A 12897-nucleotide genomic window follows, 5' to 3' on the forward strand; every position below is an offset into this window, starting at 1 on the left:
TCTTCTGTTGCCTTCAACCAGATCTACCACGAGTGTTTTGAACAGCGTTTTTTGGAAGAAACGACATGTTTGTATGCAGCTGAAGGTCAGCGCCGTATGCAAGAGTGTGAGGTGAGCAATGCAACTAAGATTCGTTCTGGCATTTCAAGTGCAAGAACTAATGCATGGTTTTAAGCAATGTGGTTGTAAGCAGGTGCCTGAATACTTACATCATGTGAACAGGCGGTTGGAGGAAGAATCCGACCGCATCATTACATACTTGGATCAGAGCACACAGTAGGTAGTACCAAAGGCAACATCTGCACATTGTCGTGCTTCTTTACCTGTTCTCGATTCATCTTCAGTTTTTCTGCAACCATTTTCTTTCAGCCGTTGGCACGCAACCAGCTTCTTTCTTCAACCATAATTGCACATTTTTGCTCTTTGGCCAACTTCCCCTTCCTCATTTTTTGATATCTGGCTGTTTTAATTTTCTCAGAAAACCTCTCATTGCAACAGTAGAAAAACAGTTACTTGGAGAGCATCTCACGGCCATTCTGCAAAAAGGTGCCACTCGTTTGCAAAATACTTTGGATTGAAGGGAGGAGGTGGGGGAGCAATGTTGTTTTGACTTCTCGATGTCATGTCATTTAGAACAACCCTGTCTTCATGACTTTGTCTTCATCTACGCAGGTCTTAACCAGCTTCTGGATGAGAACCGCATTGAAGAATTGTCCTTGCTGTACCAACTATTTAGCCGTGTAAAAGGTGGTTTGCAAACGTTACTGCACCACTGGAGTGAATACATCAAGGTGGAGTATGCAATTCTCCTCTTACACCACCATTTGCACATGTTTATACAAAGCACAATAGCAATGTGGCTGGAAAATAAAAATTGTTGGCTGATTGGTAATTTACGATGGTGTAATAATTTTGCTAATAACCTTCAAAATATTAAAACTCAAAACTTGACTGATTTATTCATCTTTAAAAAATTAAAAATAAAACGGTTCTTCTTTACCTGCAGGTATTTGGCACAACCATCGTGGTTAACCCTGAAAAGGACCGTACGATGGTTCAGGAATTACTGGACTTCAAAGATAAAGTGGACCATGTAGTGGAGGTCTGCTTTCAGCGCAGCGACCGTTTCGTCGTCGCCATGAAAGAGGCTTGTGAGACGTTTATCAATAAGCGTCTCAACAAGCCAGCTGAGCTCATTGGTACGTCATGTCTCCAGGCAGGATGGCAGGACCTGTATCTGATCTTTGGCAACTTCCTGTGCACTTCTTTCTTGTTGACCTCTTAATTTCTGTCATTTCACTTTAATTGTGGTTTGTTCCAGCAAAATACGTTGATACAAAACTTAAAGCTGGGAACAAGGAGGCGACAGATGAGGAGCTGGAGCGGCTTTTGGATAAGATCATGATAATTTTCCGCTTCATTCACGGTAAGTGAGCTGCAAATGGAACTGGGTAAACTTGTCGTGTTTGTGCAAATCTGCAACGAGAACAGTGCTCTATTCTGCTCTTGAGCTTTGTCTAACTGCACATGTGGTTGAGTAGGTAAGGATGTGTTTGAAGCCTTCTACAAGAAGGACCTGGCCAAGCGGCTGCTCGTTGGTAAAAGTGCATCTGTCGATGCTGAGAAGTCGATGCTGTCCAAACTCAAACACGGTGTGTATGTGTGTTATGTGATACTAATGATACAATTTCATATGTAGTTGTGATGGTATTTATGGCATATTTGTGCATCTCACCTGTTCATTATCATTGTAAAATGGCCTGCTGTCTTTTTGCCAGAATGTGGTGGTGCATTCACCAGCAAGTTAGAGGGCATGTTCAAGGACATGGAACTCTCCAAGGACATTATGATACAGTTTAAGCAGGTAGAGCTTAATTTTTAATTTTTTTCTATTCTTTAAAAAAAAAACGTTTTGTTCAGAATTGCAAATTATGCATGTAAATATATAAACTGACAGCAAACAGTTTCTATAAGATTTTGTCTTTGTTAAGAATCTTGTATTGTTTTCACCACCCCTAACCTGCAATGTCTAGTATGTGCAGAATCAGTCAGAGCCTTGCAGTATTGAATTAACGGTAAACATTCTGACCATGGGCTACTGGCCCACCTACACGCCTATGGAGGTTCATCTTCCTTCTGAGGTGGGTGGGCACCATAGCCTGCTAAATGAGCAAACAAAGCCTTCATCTTGGCAAGCTTGCCTGGCAGCCCTCACACACAACTATCAACAAATATGCAATGGCTGCAATCAAAGTATACCTCGATGAGCTACTCACCATTGTCATTGTTTCTTCTCTATGTGCAGATGGTGAAACTTCAGGAGGTATTCAAGACTTTCTATCTGGGGAAACATAGTGGGCGCAAGCTGCAATGGCAGCCAAGTTTGGGCCACTGCGTGCTCAGGGCAGAGTTCGCTGAGGTATATTGGGGTTGCACCCATAAAACTGTATGTCTGATTTAATATTCTGGGTATTGCAAGAGATATTGTCACAATACCTTGTCATTGGTTATTTCCTACATCCCATGTGGTGAAGGTTTTGTTTTTGTGTATAACAGTTGAGGTTCATGGAGGAGCAAAATGACAGAGGGCAGTAAGTTTGCAGACTGACAAAGGGGAGGGGTGCGGGTGGAAGGTGAGGTGGATATGCATAAAGACGAATCGTACTAAAATACGCCATTTGTGTCTGTCCGTCTGTCTGATGAATTTTTGACGCCAATACATTCCGTCGTTACTTGTCCAATCTCAACAAAACTTGACAGGATGACCAAGGGTTACATAATGAAGGTTGTAGCGCATTCATTTGCCCCCTCCCCAAGGGGGTTTTCTCCCCCGAGCGGGTTTTCCCCGCCATTGCTGTCAATGGGATGCGTATTGAGGTGTATAGCCATATTAAGTTAGCTATATCGTGGCGTTTTTCCAAAGAAGAAGATTTATCATGGCGTTTTTTCCAAAGATGCTTTTAATAAGAAAATTAATGATAATCGCATATTATTAATGTTATGACAAAACAATATTAATACTAATAATGTCCCACTTCCGCCAAGGTGTTTTTCCTGCAGTGATGACGTGTTTAAATAGCTTATCGTTATAATGGCGTTTCTAATGGTGTTATAATGGCGTTATAATGGTGTCAGCAACGACTTCTACAGGAAGAAAAATATTATAAGCCACAAACACATATGATTTGCTTCTTAAACAGTCGTTAATGCTGTTTATAACACTAAACGAAGAAATTTGGAGGAATCCCGACATCCATGAAGTGAGGTTTACTTTCAGAACTGAGCGAATATCTATGGTACACTCTATACCCCACAAATGGTGAGTTCATAACATGGCCCTTTCTACCACTTTTTGGCATTTTTTGTGGCGAACTTTTGAAACTCGCTCCCGCTGTTTAATACGAAACAAAGGGAGGAAGACCGGGATGTGCTCATTTACCAAGCAGCTAGCTAGTGCTTGTCAAGCCAGCCGTTCCTTAACGGTTTTGAATCGAGTGCTTGCTCTAATGCTGAAACAACATGGCGATCTCTCCACAATAAACTTGGCAAATGAACACACACCCAATGTTCTTGAGACCTGACCTTCGCTCGACTAATCTATATACCCCAAAGAGAAATGACCCTTCCTTGCCCCTCCCCGAGTCTGCGGGTGTACTAGTAACACAAATGTGAGTAGCAATAGACCAGATAGAGAGAAGGATAAAGAATCATTGTATGAACAAGCATTCTGAGTATTGCACTGCAATGTCCCCTACCAAAGTTCAAAGTGCCATAACTTTGTCAAAAATGATCGAATATGCAAATTTATGCACGGTTGATGCTGGTTTTCAAACTTGATCTGAGATATGCTGAGACACGTGTGTCATGCCTTGCCTCGTTGATAAGCCCGCAAGGTCGCTCCGTGGAACAGCCTGCACGTATTGCACTGTGTGAATTATATATTACCAACGCATGGTTTGAGGTACTAGCGATTCAAGAGATATCCATTTTAAAAAATATTTTCGTTTAATTAACGATATCTACCAAACCACGTGCCCTATCGCAAATTCCAAAAGGACATTTTAGTAGACTGACATGCTGAACAGATATGTGAAGTTTCCCCTCGATGGGATCAAAAATGAGGGAGGAGCTTGGTTTTAAAGGTTCATGCTTAAAAACGCCATAACTCAAACCATGTGACGCATGACGTCATGCTCGCTGACTTTTTTGTTCGGCATGGGTATGCGATTCTGCCTGCAAAGTTTGGCCTCGATCTGTTCAGCCGTTGCAGAGAAAAGGGGGTTTTCGTGTTTTCACGAAAAACAATATGGCGGCCGAACCACGTGACGTGTGACATAATTACGATTAAAATATTCTTCAGACCGAGTCCCCCCTACGGTGAAAATTTGATCTCAATCGTTCTTATTATTGCAGAGAAAATATTTTTAAAAGGAAATTAAAACTTAAAATGGCAGAGTTGAGGATCATCAGAATTATCAGAATTCCCAAAGTTCAAAGTGCCATAACTTTGTCAAAAATGATCGAAACGTCGTGAAGTTCGAACCTGATCTGTAACTTATCATGAGGAAACCATGTGCCAAGTTTGAAATCATTAGCATTAAGCGTTTAGAAAAAAAGTCCGGAAAGCTGTTCTTTGCGTGACGGACTGGCAGATGGCCAGATGGCCAGACGGAGGGACGGCGTGCAAACCTATAGTCCCCTCCGGTGTACACCGGTAGAGGACTAATAAGAGATCGTAGATGAGAACATGAGGTAACTAGAGCGGCACTGGGTAGATGGCATACCTCCACCAGGCTGAACAGTTTACGTTTTGTATCCCACTGATAGGCCAGATCTGGATCCATACCTGAACCGAAATTGAATCGGATTGTTCATGTCGCCTTAACAACTCATCCCACCTAGTTTTGGCATAATCCATGCACAACTTTTTGAAATATCGTGCTATATATAATTTTGTGGGTTATATAATTTTGTGGGTAATGAACGTAGAGCAGCAACGAAGGCTGGAAAGGGTGGAAATGCGAATGGTTCAGTGGATGTGTGGAGTATCGTTGAGAGAGAGGAAGACAAATGATGAATTGTGAAAGATGATGGGAATAAAGCCTTTGATGGATGCTGTGAAGAGAAACAGTTTGAGATGGTTTGGTCATGTGTTGAGGAAGGATGAAAGTGACTGGTTGAGAAGAGTGATGAAAATGAATGTAGAAGGAAGTCGAGGACGGGGAAGACCGAGAAAGACTTGGCTAAAGATGGTTGAAGAAGAAATGCGGGCAAGGGGGTTAACAAGGGCAGAGGCAGAAAATAGGGCAAAATGGAGAAGATTGTCATGGGGACCGCAAGGCTAACCCCCGCTCTTGCAGGGAAAATGGCCTTAAAATGCCTGTTGTTGTATATAATTTTGTCCCCATCACTGGTGTGGAATCACTGATAAAAAAAAAAAAAAAACCACATCTGGATCCGTATTTGTATCTTCACTAAAATCGAATTGATTCATCCCTGTCACACCCAACCTGTCCACCAAGTTTCGTCCGAATCAATCTATACGTTTTTGAGATATCCTGCTATATATCCCTTTTTGCCCTATCTCTCAATGGTAAGGAATCACTTTCTTTCTTTTTTATTTTATTTTTTGTATACAAGATCGAGGCTCATGTAAGAGCTAGTTACTCAAAAGATTATAGAATCCGGATCTTCACCAACATCTAATCCTTTCGTCTTTGTCACAAACCCAACCTGTCCACCAAATTTCTTCCTCATCCATCCATAACCTTTTGAGATATCCTATACACAGCCAAACAGACAGATGGGGGTGAAAAACATAACCTGTAGCCTTTGGTGGTGGTGATTTAAAAAATAAATAAATAAATAAACATTTCTGCAATAATAAACTGGGCTAAGGGAGGGCAGGAGGAGAATGACCTTTGAGACCCCAATAGTATGGAACACCTTGCTTTTGACTGTTTCAAGGGGAGCAAAGTGAGACGTAGGAAGGACCAGCCCAGGTGGAGGAGCCATTCTCCATGGAGCTCCATATGAAATACATACCGTGCCTTCAGAAAGTATTCACACACCCCTTGTCATTTTTCACATTTTGTTGTTACAGCCTGAATTTAAAATGGATTGAATTGAGATTTTTTTTTTGGCACTGATCTACACATGATACCCCATAATGTCAGTGAAATGTTTCTTCTTTTTTTTTTTTCTTTTTTTTTTTTTTAAAGGAATTTTTACAAAATAATTGAAAATGAAATACAGAAATATCTTATTTCCTTAAGTATTCAATCCCCTGAGTCGACACCTCCTAGAAGCGCCTTTGGCAGCGATATTATAGCTTTGAATCTTCTTGGGTATGTCTATCAGGTTTGCACATTTCGATTTGGGAAGTTTCTGCCATTCTTCCTTGCAGATTTGCTCAAGCTCTGTCAAGTTGGATGGGGAGTGTTGGTGAACAGCAATCTACAAGTCCTTATACAGATTAATTTATCAAATGGCTTCGGGACTGGCCTTTGGCTGGGCTGCTCAAGAACTTTCACGTTCTTGTTCAGAAGCCATTCCAGTGTTGCTTTGCTTTGGCTGTATGCTTGGGGTCATTATCCTGTTGGAACATAAATCTTCGTAGGCTAAGGTGTTTTGCACTCGGAAGCACGTTCTCCTCAAGGATTTGCCTGTATTTAGCACCATTCATTGTTTCCTCTATCCTTACAAGTCTCCCAGTCCCTGCTGCTGAAAAACACCCCCAGAGCATGATGCTGCCACCACCATGCTTCACGGTATGGATTGTGTCAGATGGATAATGAGTTGTGCTCGGTTTCTGCCAGACGGAGCGCTTTGCATTCAGGCCAAAGAGTTCAATTTTCATCTCATTGGACCACAGAATCCTTTGCCTCGTGTTCTGTCTTTCACGTGCCTTTTTGCAAACTCTAGGCATGCTGTCTTGTGCCCTTTTCGCAGGAGTGGTTTCTGTCTGGCGACACTCCCATTGATGTAGCTCACTGTGCTCTTGGGGACTTTCAACACTCTAGAAATTGCTTTTTACCCTTCTCTAGATCGATGCCTCCTCACAATTATATCTGAGTTCTACCGACAGTTCCTTGGACTTTGTGGTGGAGTTTCTGCTCTGTCATACACTGTCAACTGTGGGACCTTGTGTGGAAAGGTGTTTCTTTCTAAATCATGTCACATCAATAGAATTGGCCACAGCTGGACAACATTCGAGTTGTAGAGACATCTCAAAGATGATCAAATTGAGCTCGGGTGCATTCAATTTCTTTGGAGTGTCATAACAAAGGGGTTGAATAGTTATTGACTCAATCAATCAAGGCATTTCAACTTTTTGTTTTTAATCATTTTGTAAGAATTTCTAAAAAACAACAATTCCACTTTGACATTATGGGGTATTATGCATAGATCAGTGACAAAATTTAATCCATTTAATCAAAATGTAATCCCGAAAAAAATCTCAATGTTATCCATTTTAAATTTAGGCTGTAACACAACAAATGTGATAAAGGTCAAAGAGTGTGAATACTTTCTGAATTTCTGAAGGCACTGTATTTACTGTGTTGAGCTTGGTGCGATTCAGGAAAGTCTTTTTGGAATACCCACATGGTGACTGGACTTTGGTGCCAGTATGGAGATGTGATCCTCTTCAGAAAGTTGTGTGTCCTATAGTGAGGGACATGATTCCAAATACATGCAGTGGCTGTCCCTCTTCCAGCACCTCTTCCAGTGGCTGTCCAGAAATGTGGATTTGATAAGTGTATTGCCGAACCTTGTGGAGAGAGTGAGATTGTATGACTTGCCAGCATTGAACGTAATGTTCCAAAAAGCTGACCAGCGGCGTATGTTGTCCACGACTGATCATAGGAATTCTTCAGCTGCCAGCTTTTTACAAGACTCTGGTGATATCGAGAGAGATGGCCCTAACCTCTTGCATGTTGGTCAGAGCAAATGTCCACTGTGTTGTCGGGAATATCATAGCCATTTCGGAGGCGAAACAGGTTTGTATCTCTAGAACATATTTAAGAGTAAACATTCCACATATTTTGTGTACAAATTTGCAGGTAAGTGTGAATCATGGTGCAAGCATCTCCTGCGGATTTTTATGCTGTCGCCAGAGACTTTACGTTTTCGGGTTGTCCGCTGGGCTGTGGGTGTATCCATGATAGGTTTTCTTTACCACGATAACTTGAGAGCGCTGAAGGGATTTAAAACAAATGTAGATCATGTACTATGATGCAAAGATTCACTGATTAGATTTTGGCATCAAAGGTCAGAGGTCATGTTAGGTAAAAATGTGATACTTAGAATAGTTGAAGGGATTTAAATCAAACTTGCTACAAGTAGTGGGGCAACTTAGCATAACAATTGTGCATTTTGTGAGGAAAGCACCAAATTTGGCACACTAGTAGACTCATATTATGAAAAGATCTGGATATTGGGCCATCTCAGATTCAGAGATTTGATTTTTGCAAGATTTCGATTCGATTGGGATCGAAGAGAACACCTTCTTCGTTTTCTGTACAGTGAAGTTGCCAGCCCTGAATTCTCTGGCTACATCTGGGTGCTTCATTGGGAGTGCAACCATGTCCCTCAGGTGAACAGGGACCCACCTGGCATAGTGTGTGTGGTCTAAGGCATGGAACCATGGGACCAGTTCCGTCAGGGCATCAAGGTACATCGTGAATGAAGCCTGCCGCAGAGAACGCACGTAGACCAGTACCAACATCTCTAGTTCCAGCACAGTTGCCCAGTACTGAAAGTTGGGAATGTCTTCTCCTCTCTGGTGACACCAGTCTTCGAACTCAGGCAGGTCTTCTGCATCATCAGCATATGTCATACAGTGGCGTTCATACGCACGGTGTTGCAGGATGTGCAGTGCCGCTGCAGTGATTTGATGAGCTCTTCTTGTGCGGGTGACGTGGGCAGCTCGCAGGAAGGAGTCGGCCGTCCCTGGCGTTGCAATCTCAGCTTGAAAATCTGCAAATCTTGCAAAAATCAAATCTCTGAATCTGAGATGGCCCAATATCCAGATCTTTTCATAATATGATAGTCTACTAGTGTGCCAAATTTGGTGCTTTCCTCACAAAATGCACAATTGTTATGCTATATTTAGCTTAGCTGCCGGACTAAAGTACGTATAATGACGTAATGATGTGTGGGCTGAGGCATATCAATCAACGTCGTGACCTCAAAGAGTACCGTTCTAGTTGTCGCACCGTGGAGCGAAAGGGGGACTATGGTTTTCCCCTCCGTCCGTCCGTCTGTGCGTGCGTGCATGCGTAAACGAAGGATCGCATTTGAATTTGGTGTGTGGGTGCAACCCACGTCAAAATCCAAGATGGCCGCCGCCATGTATGTCTGATGCCATGTATGTCTGAACCTTGTGAGCTGAATATCTTGAAAAATAAGCGAAGTACCAACTTCTAATCTGGTGTGGGTGTATCTCGGCACAAGGAAGAACGCTATTGAAAATTGGGTCGCCACGTCAAAATCCAAGATGGCCGCCGCCATGTATTCCTGAACCTTGAGATGAATATCTTGAAAAATAAGTGAAGTACCAACTTCTAATCTGGTGTGTGGGTGTATCTACGCATAAGGGAGAACGCTATTGAAAATTGTGTCGCCACGTCAAAATCCAAGATGGCCGCCTTGCGTCTTACGGGCGACCTAGGCATAACGCTTGTTTAATCTAAAAACCGTTGTAGACCTTTCTGATGAACACTGATGCGGATGGGGTTAATAAAAATGTATATTTTGGTGCAAAGTTACTTTTGCAACAGGGATCAACATAATTGTGAACTGCACCATTTGAGGTAAAACTATCCTTGTCGCCCAATGTTTTGTAGCATTGTTTTAAATTTGATTTAAACAAGAGATAAGTAAAATTGTAATCTCTTTGGTTTCAGTTGATAATCAAGCTATTCTTTTTTTTTACATTTGCAGGAAAGGAAAGAGCTTCAGGTGTCACTCTTCCAGACCCTTGTGCTGCTTATGTTTAATGAAGGAGACGACTTCTCGCTCGACGAGGTTCGCACAGCCACAGGAATTGGTGGGTTTATCAAATAAAATTTGTTTGTCGTCCAAAGTGTATTTACTTTAATGAATATGTGGAATGTGAGATGGAAAGGGCCACATCATGACAACAATTGTTGACTTAGCTAACTAACGCAAGACGTTATTAGCGGGGTTTTGTTTGTTTCTGCGTGCGCACAAGTTGTTTCTGCCTGCTATCCCCGCACGTGGGTGGGCCTTAGGAAGTGGAACGGAGATCCATCGGGTCTCAAAGTATCCACCTCCATTAGCGTGTGTCTGTCCGGGCCGTAACTTTTTTTTACCAATTGAACTTTTGTCATAACATTTTCAGCAAGGTTTTATCATGAGAATATGGAGAAGACCAATTAATAATTTTGACAAAAGGTCAAAGGTCAGTGTCACGTCAAATCATATATTTTCATCTATTTGACCTGAAATTTCAATTTACCATTTCAGCTTTGTCATCAAATTTTCAACAAAGCTTTATTGTGCGAAAATGAAGACATTAATAATTTGGTCAATGGTCAAGGTTGGGAAAAAATAGTCAATTTTCATCCGATTGATTTGAAATTTGACGAATTTGCATATTGAGTCACTTAATTTGTTCCACAAATCAAAAGGTAGAAGCTGATTGGTTTTTTTTGTTTGTTACCCTCACCAGAGGTTTGTTTGTTTGTTTGTTTGTTTGTCCGCACAAAATAAATATGATTTTCTCTGCAACCGTTGGTCTGATTGACAGGGAATTTTCACCATAGGTGCAACTCCACCTGTGGAATTTTTTAATGATAATTATGACGTCACAGGTCACGTGGTTCGGCCGCCATCTTGGAAAAATCGAAAAACTCGGAAAGCGCTGAACAGAAAAAATTGAGACACGGGGATTGTAAAGAACTCTTCATGGGGAATAAAATATGTTAATGATGTCATAGGTGACTCCATTATGACATCATAATTTGACAAGGTCAAAACTTCATCCGATCACGATGAAATTTCTTGAGCATAATCGAGGAATAAATTAGTTTAGAAAAAAAATAGTCATCGGTCACGTGGTTTGGCCGCCATATTTGTTTTAACACAAAAGCCTTAAAAACCACTGAAAATACATCCTGGCAAGGGTTTGCAATCTCTGATTGCTCTTTTTCTTGTTTGTTTTTATGATCAAAAGGTAAAAGGTGAAGGCTGCATGAAATAATAAATTTTCATTTTTAAAAAAATTCTTTTTTTACGCTGTTTTTTATCATTTAAGCCACATGCAAAACATAGAATGTATAAATAAATCGCATTATTGTACCTCTTACAAATATCCCATCTCTTAAAATTCATATATTTAATACATTTTCCTGTTTTTGATTGAAATTCCAAAAAGAAAAAAGAAAAAAAAGTTGTAAAATTCCTTATTTTTTGCTGCAACAGTTTGTATGTATTTCATCAAATATTTTGCAATTATTAAATTCAAAACTTCAAATCATCATTTTTTGTAAACTTGGTCTAAGCTCGTATGAGAGCTAACACAAAGAACATATAATAAAGGGAGCAGGAGAGAGAGAGAACAGTAGGGAACAGGGACATCAGGAGATCTGTGGAAGAGAGAGAGAGGATTTGGGGAGGGGGTACAAGGCAGGATGCCAGACTGTATCAAAAGTACGAGATATGATCCACCACGCGGTTACTTTGAGAATACGAAGAAGACTAATTCACAATTTGGTCAAAGGGCAAACTCACTAAGTATAGGGGGTACTCACTCAGTAAGTATCGTACTCACAGTATCTATCTATAATTCCAGTAATCTCTGTGTGTGTGTGTGTGTCTGTATGCGACCGCTGTTTCTCGACAACTACCGGTCCGATATACTTGAAACTTGCCAGGTATATTGCTGGGGACCCGAGGATGTGCCTTTTCAAGGTTTTAAATTAATCGGACAAGTAGTTACCGAGCTATGGCGATTTCTTTACCAAACTCCGCAAGCCGTTCGCTTTGGACCAAACCATTGCATGTAAATAGAGGGGGGGGGGGGGGGGGGGATTGTCACCGTACTCGCAAGCCGTTCGCTTTGGACCAAACCATTCCATGTAAATAGAGGGGGGGGGGATTGTCACCGTACTCGCAAGCCGTTCGCTTTGGACCAAACCATTTCATGTAAATATAGGGGGGGGGGATTGTCACCATACTCGCAAGCCGTCCGCTTTGGCTTTGCGAATGGACCAAACCATTTCATGTAAATAGAGGGGGGGGGGGGGGATATAATTTTAGATATATATATAGTACGGGCATGCCCTAGTAATTATAAATCGGCCATATTAGCCTGTCCACTAGGCGACACTGTCATTATGCCTCCACCCCCGAAGGTGGCCGGCGACATTATGTTTTTAACTCAACTGGACCATGTCCAGCTGAGTTTTTGTCGACACCCAGTGTCCGTCTGTCGTCTGTCTGTCTGTCGTCTGTAAACAATTCGACGTCTCCGCTGTAAAAGTCACAAATATTGATGAAATTTTATGAATCTTGTTGTGCAGTATCTTTAAGACATAAACTAGTTTGGGATTGCATTTGGGCGTTGCACGCCCCAAAATGGGCGCGGCAGGGTGGCCATATTGAAAAATCAATTTTTGTTGATATTGACCAGTTGAGTTCAGGTTCCCTGGAACCTCTAGTTGGTTTGTCCGTCCGTCTGTACGGGCTAAACCTCGTTGTTCACAGCAACCACATGTCCGATTGAGACGAAACTTTCAGGATACGAGTGACACCTATGCAGAATGTTTATCATGATTGTGACATCATAGGTCACATGGTATTGCAGCCATCCTGGAATGGACCATAATTACTTGGCAAGTAATTAAAAAAATATTTCTCGGAAACCGCTGA

The 12897-nt window shown here is 41.6% G+C and overlaps 1 protein-coding gene across 10 annotated transcripts in view; it reads left to right on the forward strand.

Annotated features, from left to right (window-relative positions):
- CUL4B (cullin 4B) overlaps nucleotides 1–12897 on the forward strand; it is a 74401-nt gene that overhangs the window by 31353 nt on the left and 30151 nt on the right. For 8 of the 10 annotated variants that reach the window (XM_078784707.1, XM_078784711.1, XM_078784710.1 and 5 more), the window contains 11 exons: nucleotides 22–111; nucleotides 194–276; nucleotides 479–546; nucleotides 673–791; nucleotides 1007–1199; nucleotides 1322–1426; nucleotides 1542–1652; nucleotides 1779–1864; nucleotides 2034–2141; nucleotides 2306–2419; nucleotides 9946–10051. In XM_078784707.1, the coding sequence (XP_078640833.1) occupies nucleotides 22–111; nucleotides 194–276; nucleotides 479–546; nucleotides 673–791; nucleotides 1007–1199; nucleotides 1322–1426; nucleotides 1542–1652; nucleotides 1779–1864; nucleotides 2034–2141; nucleotides 2306–2419; nucleotides 9946–10051 (1183 nt within the window). Of the gene's footprint in view, nucleotides 1–21; nucleotides 112–193; nucleotides 281–478; nucleotides 547–672; nucleotides 792–1006; nucleotides 1200–1321; nucleotides 1427–1541; nucleotides 1653–1778; nucleotides 1865–2033; nucleotides 2142–2305; nucleotides 2420–9945; nucleotides 10052–12897 lie in introns of those variants that run through there. The other 2 variants (XR_013624595.1, XM_078784712.1) reach the window with 2 other exon arrangements.

The sequence above is a fragment of the Myxine glutinosa genome, chromosome 9 (assembly GCF_964187855.1).
Source record: "Myxine glutinosa chromosome 9, kmMyxGlut1.1, whole genome shotgun sequence".
Taxonomy (NCBI): Eukaryota; Metazoa; Chordata; class Myxini; order Myxiniformes; family Myxinidae; genus Myxine; species Myxine glutinosa.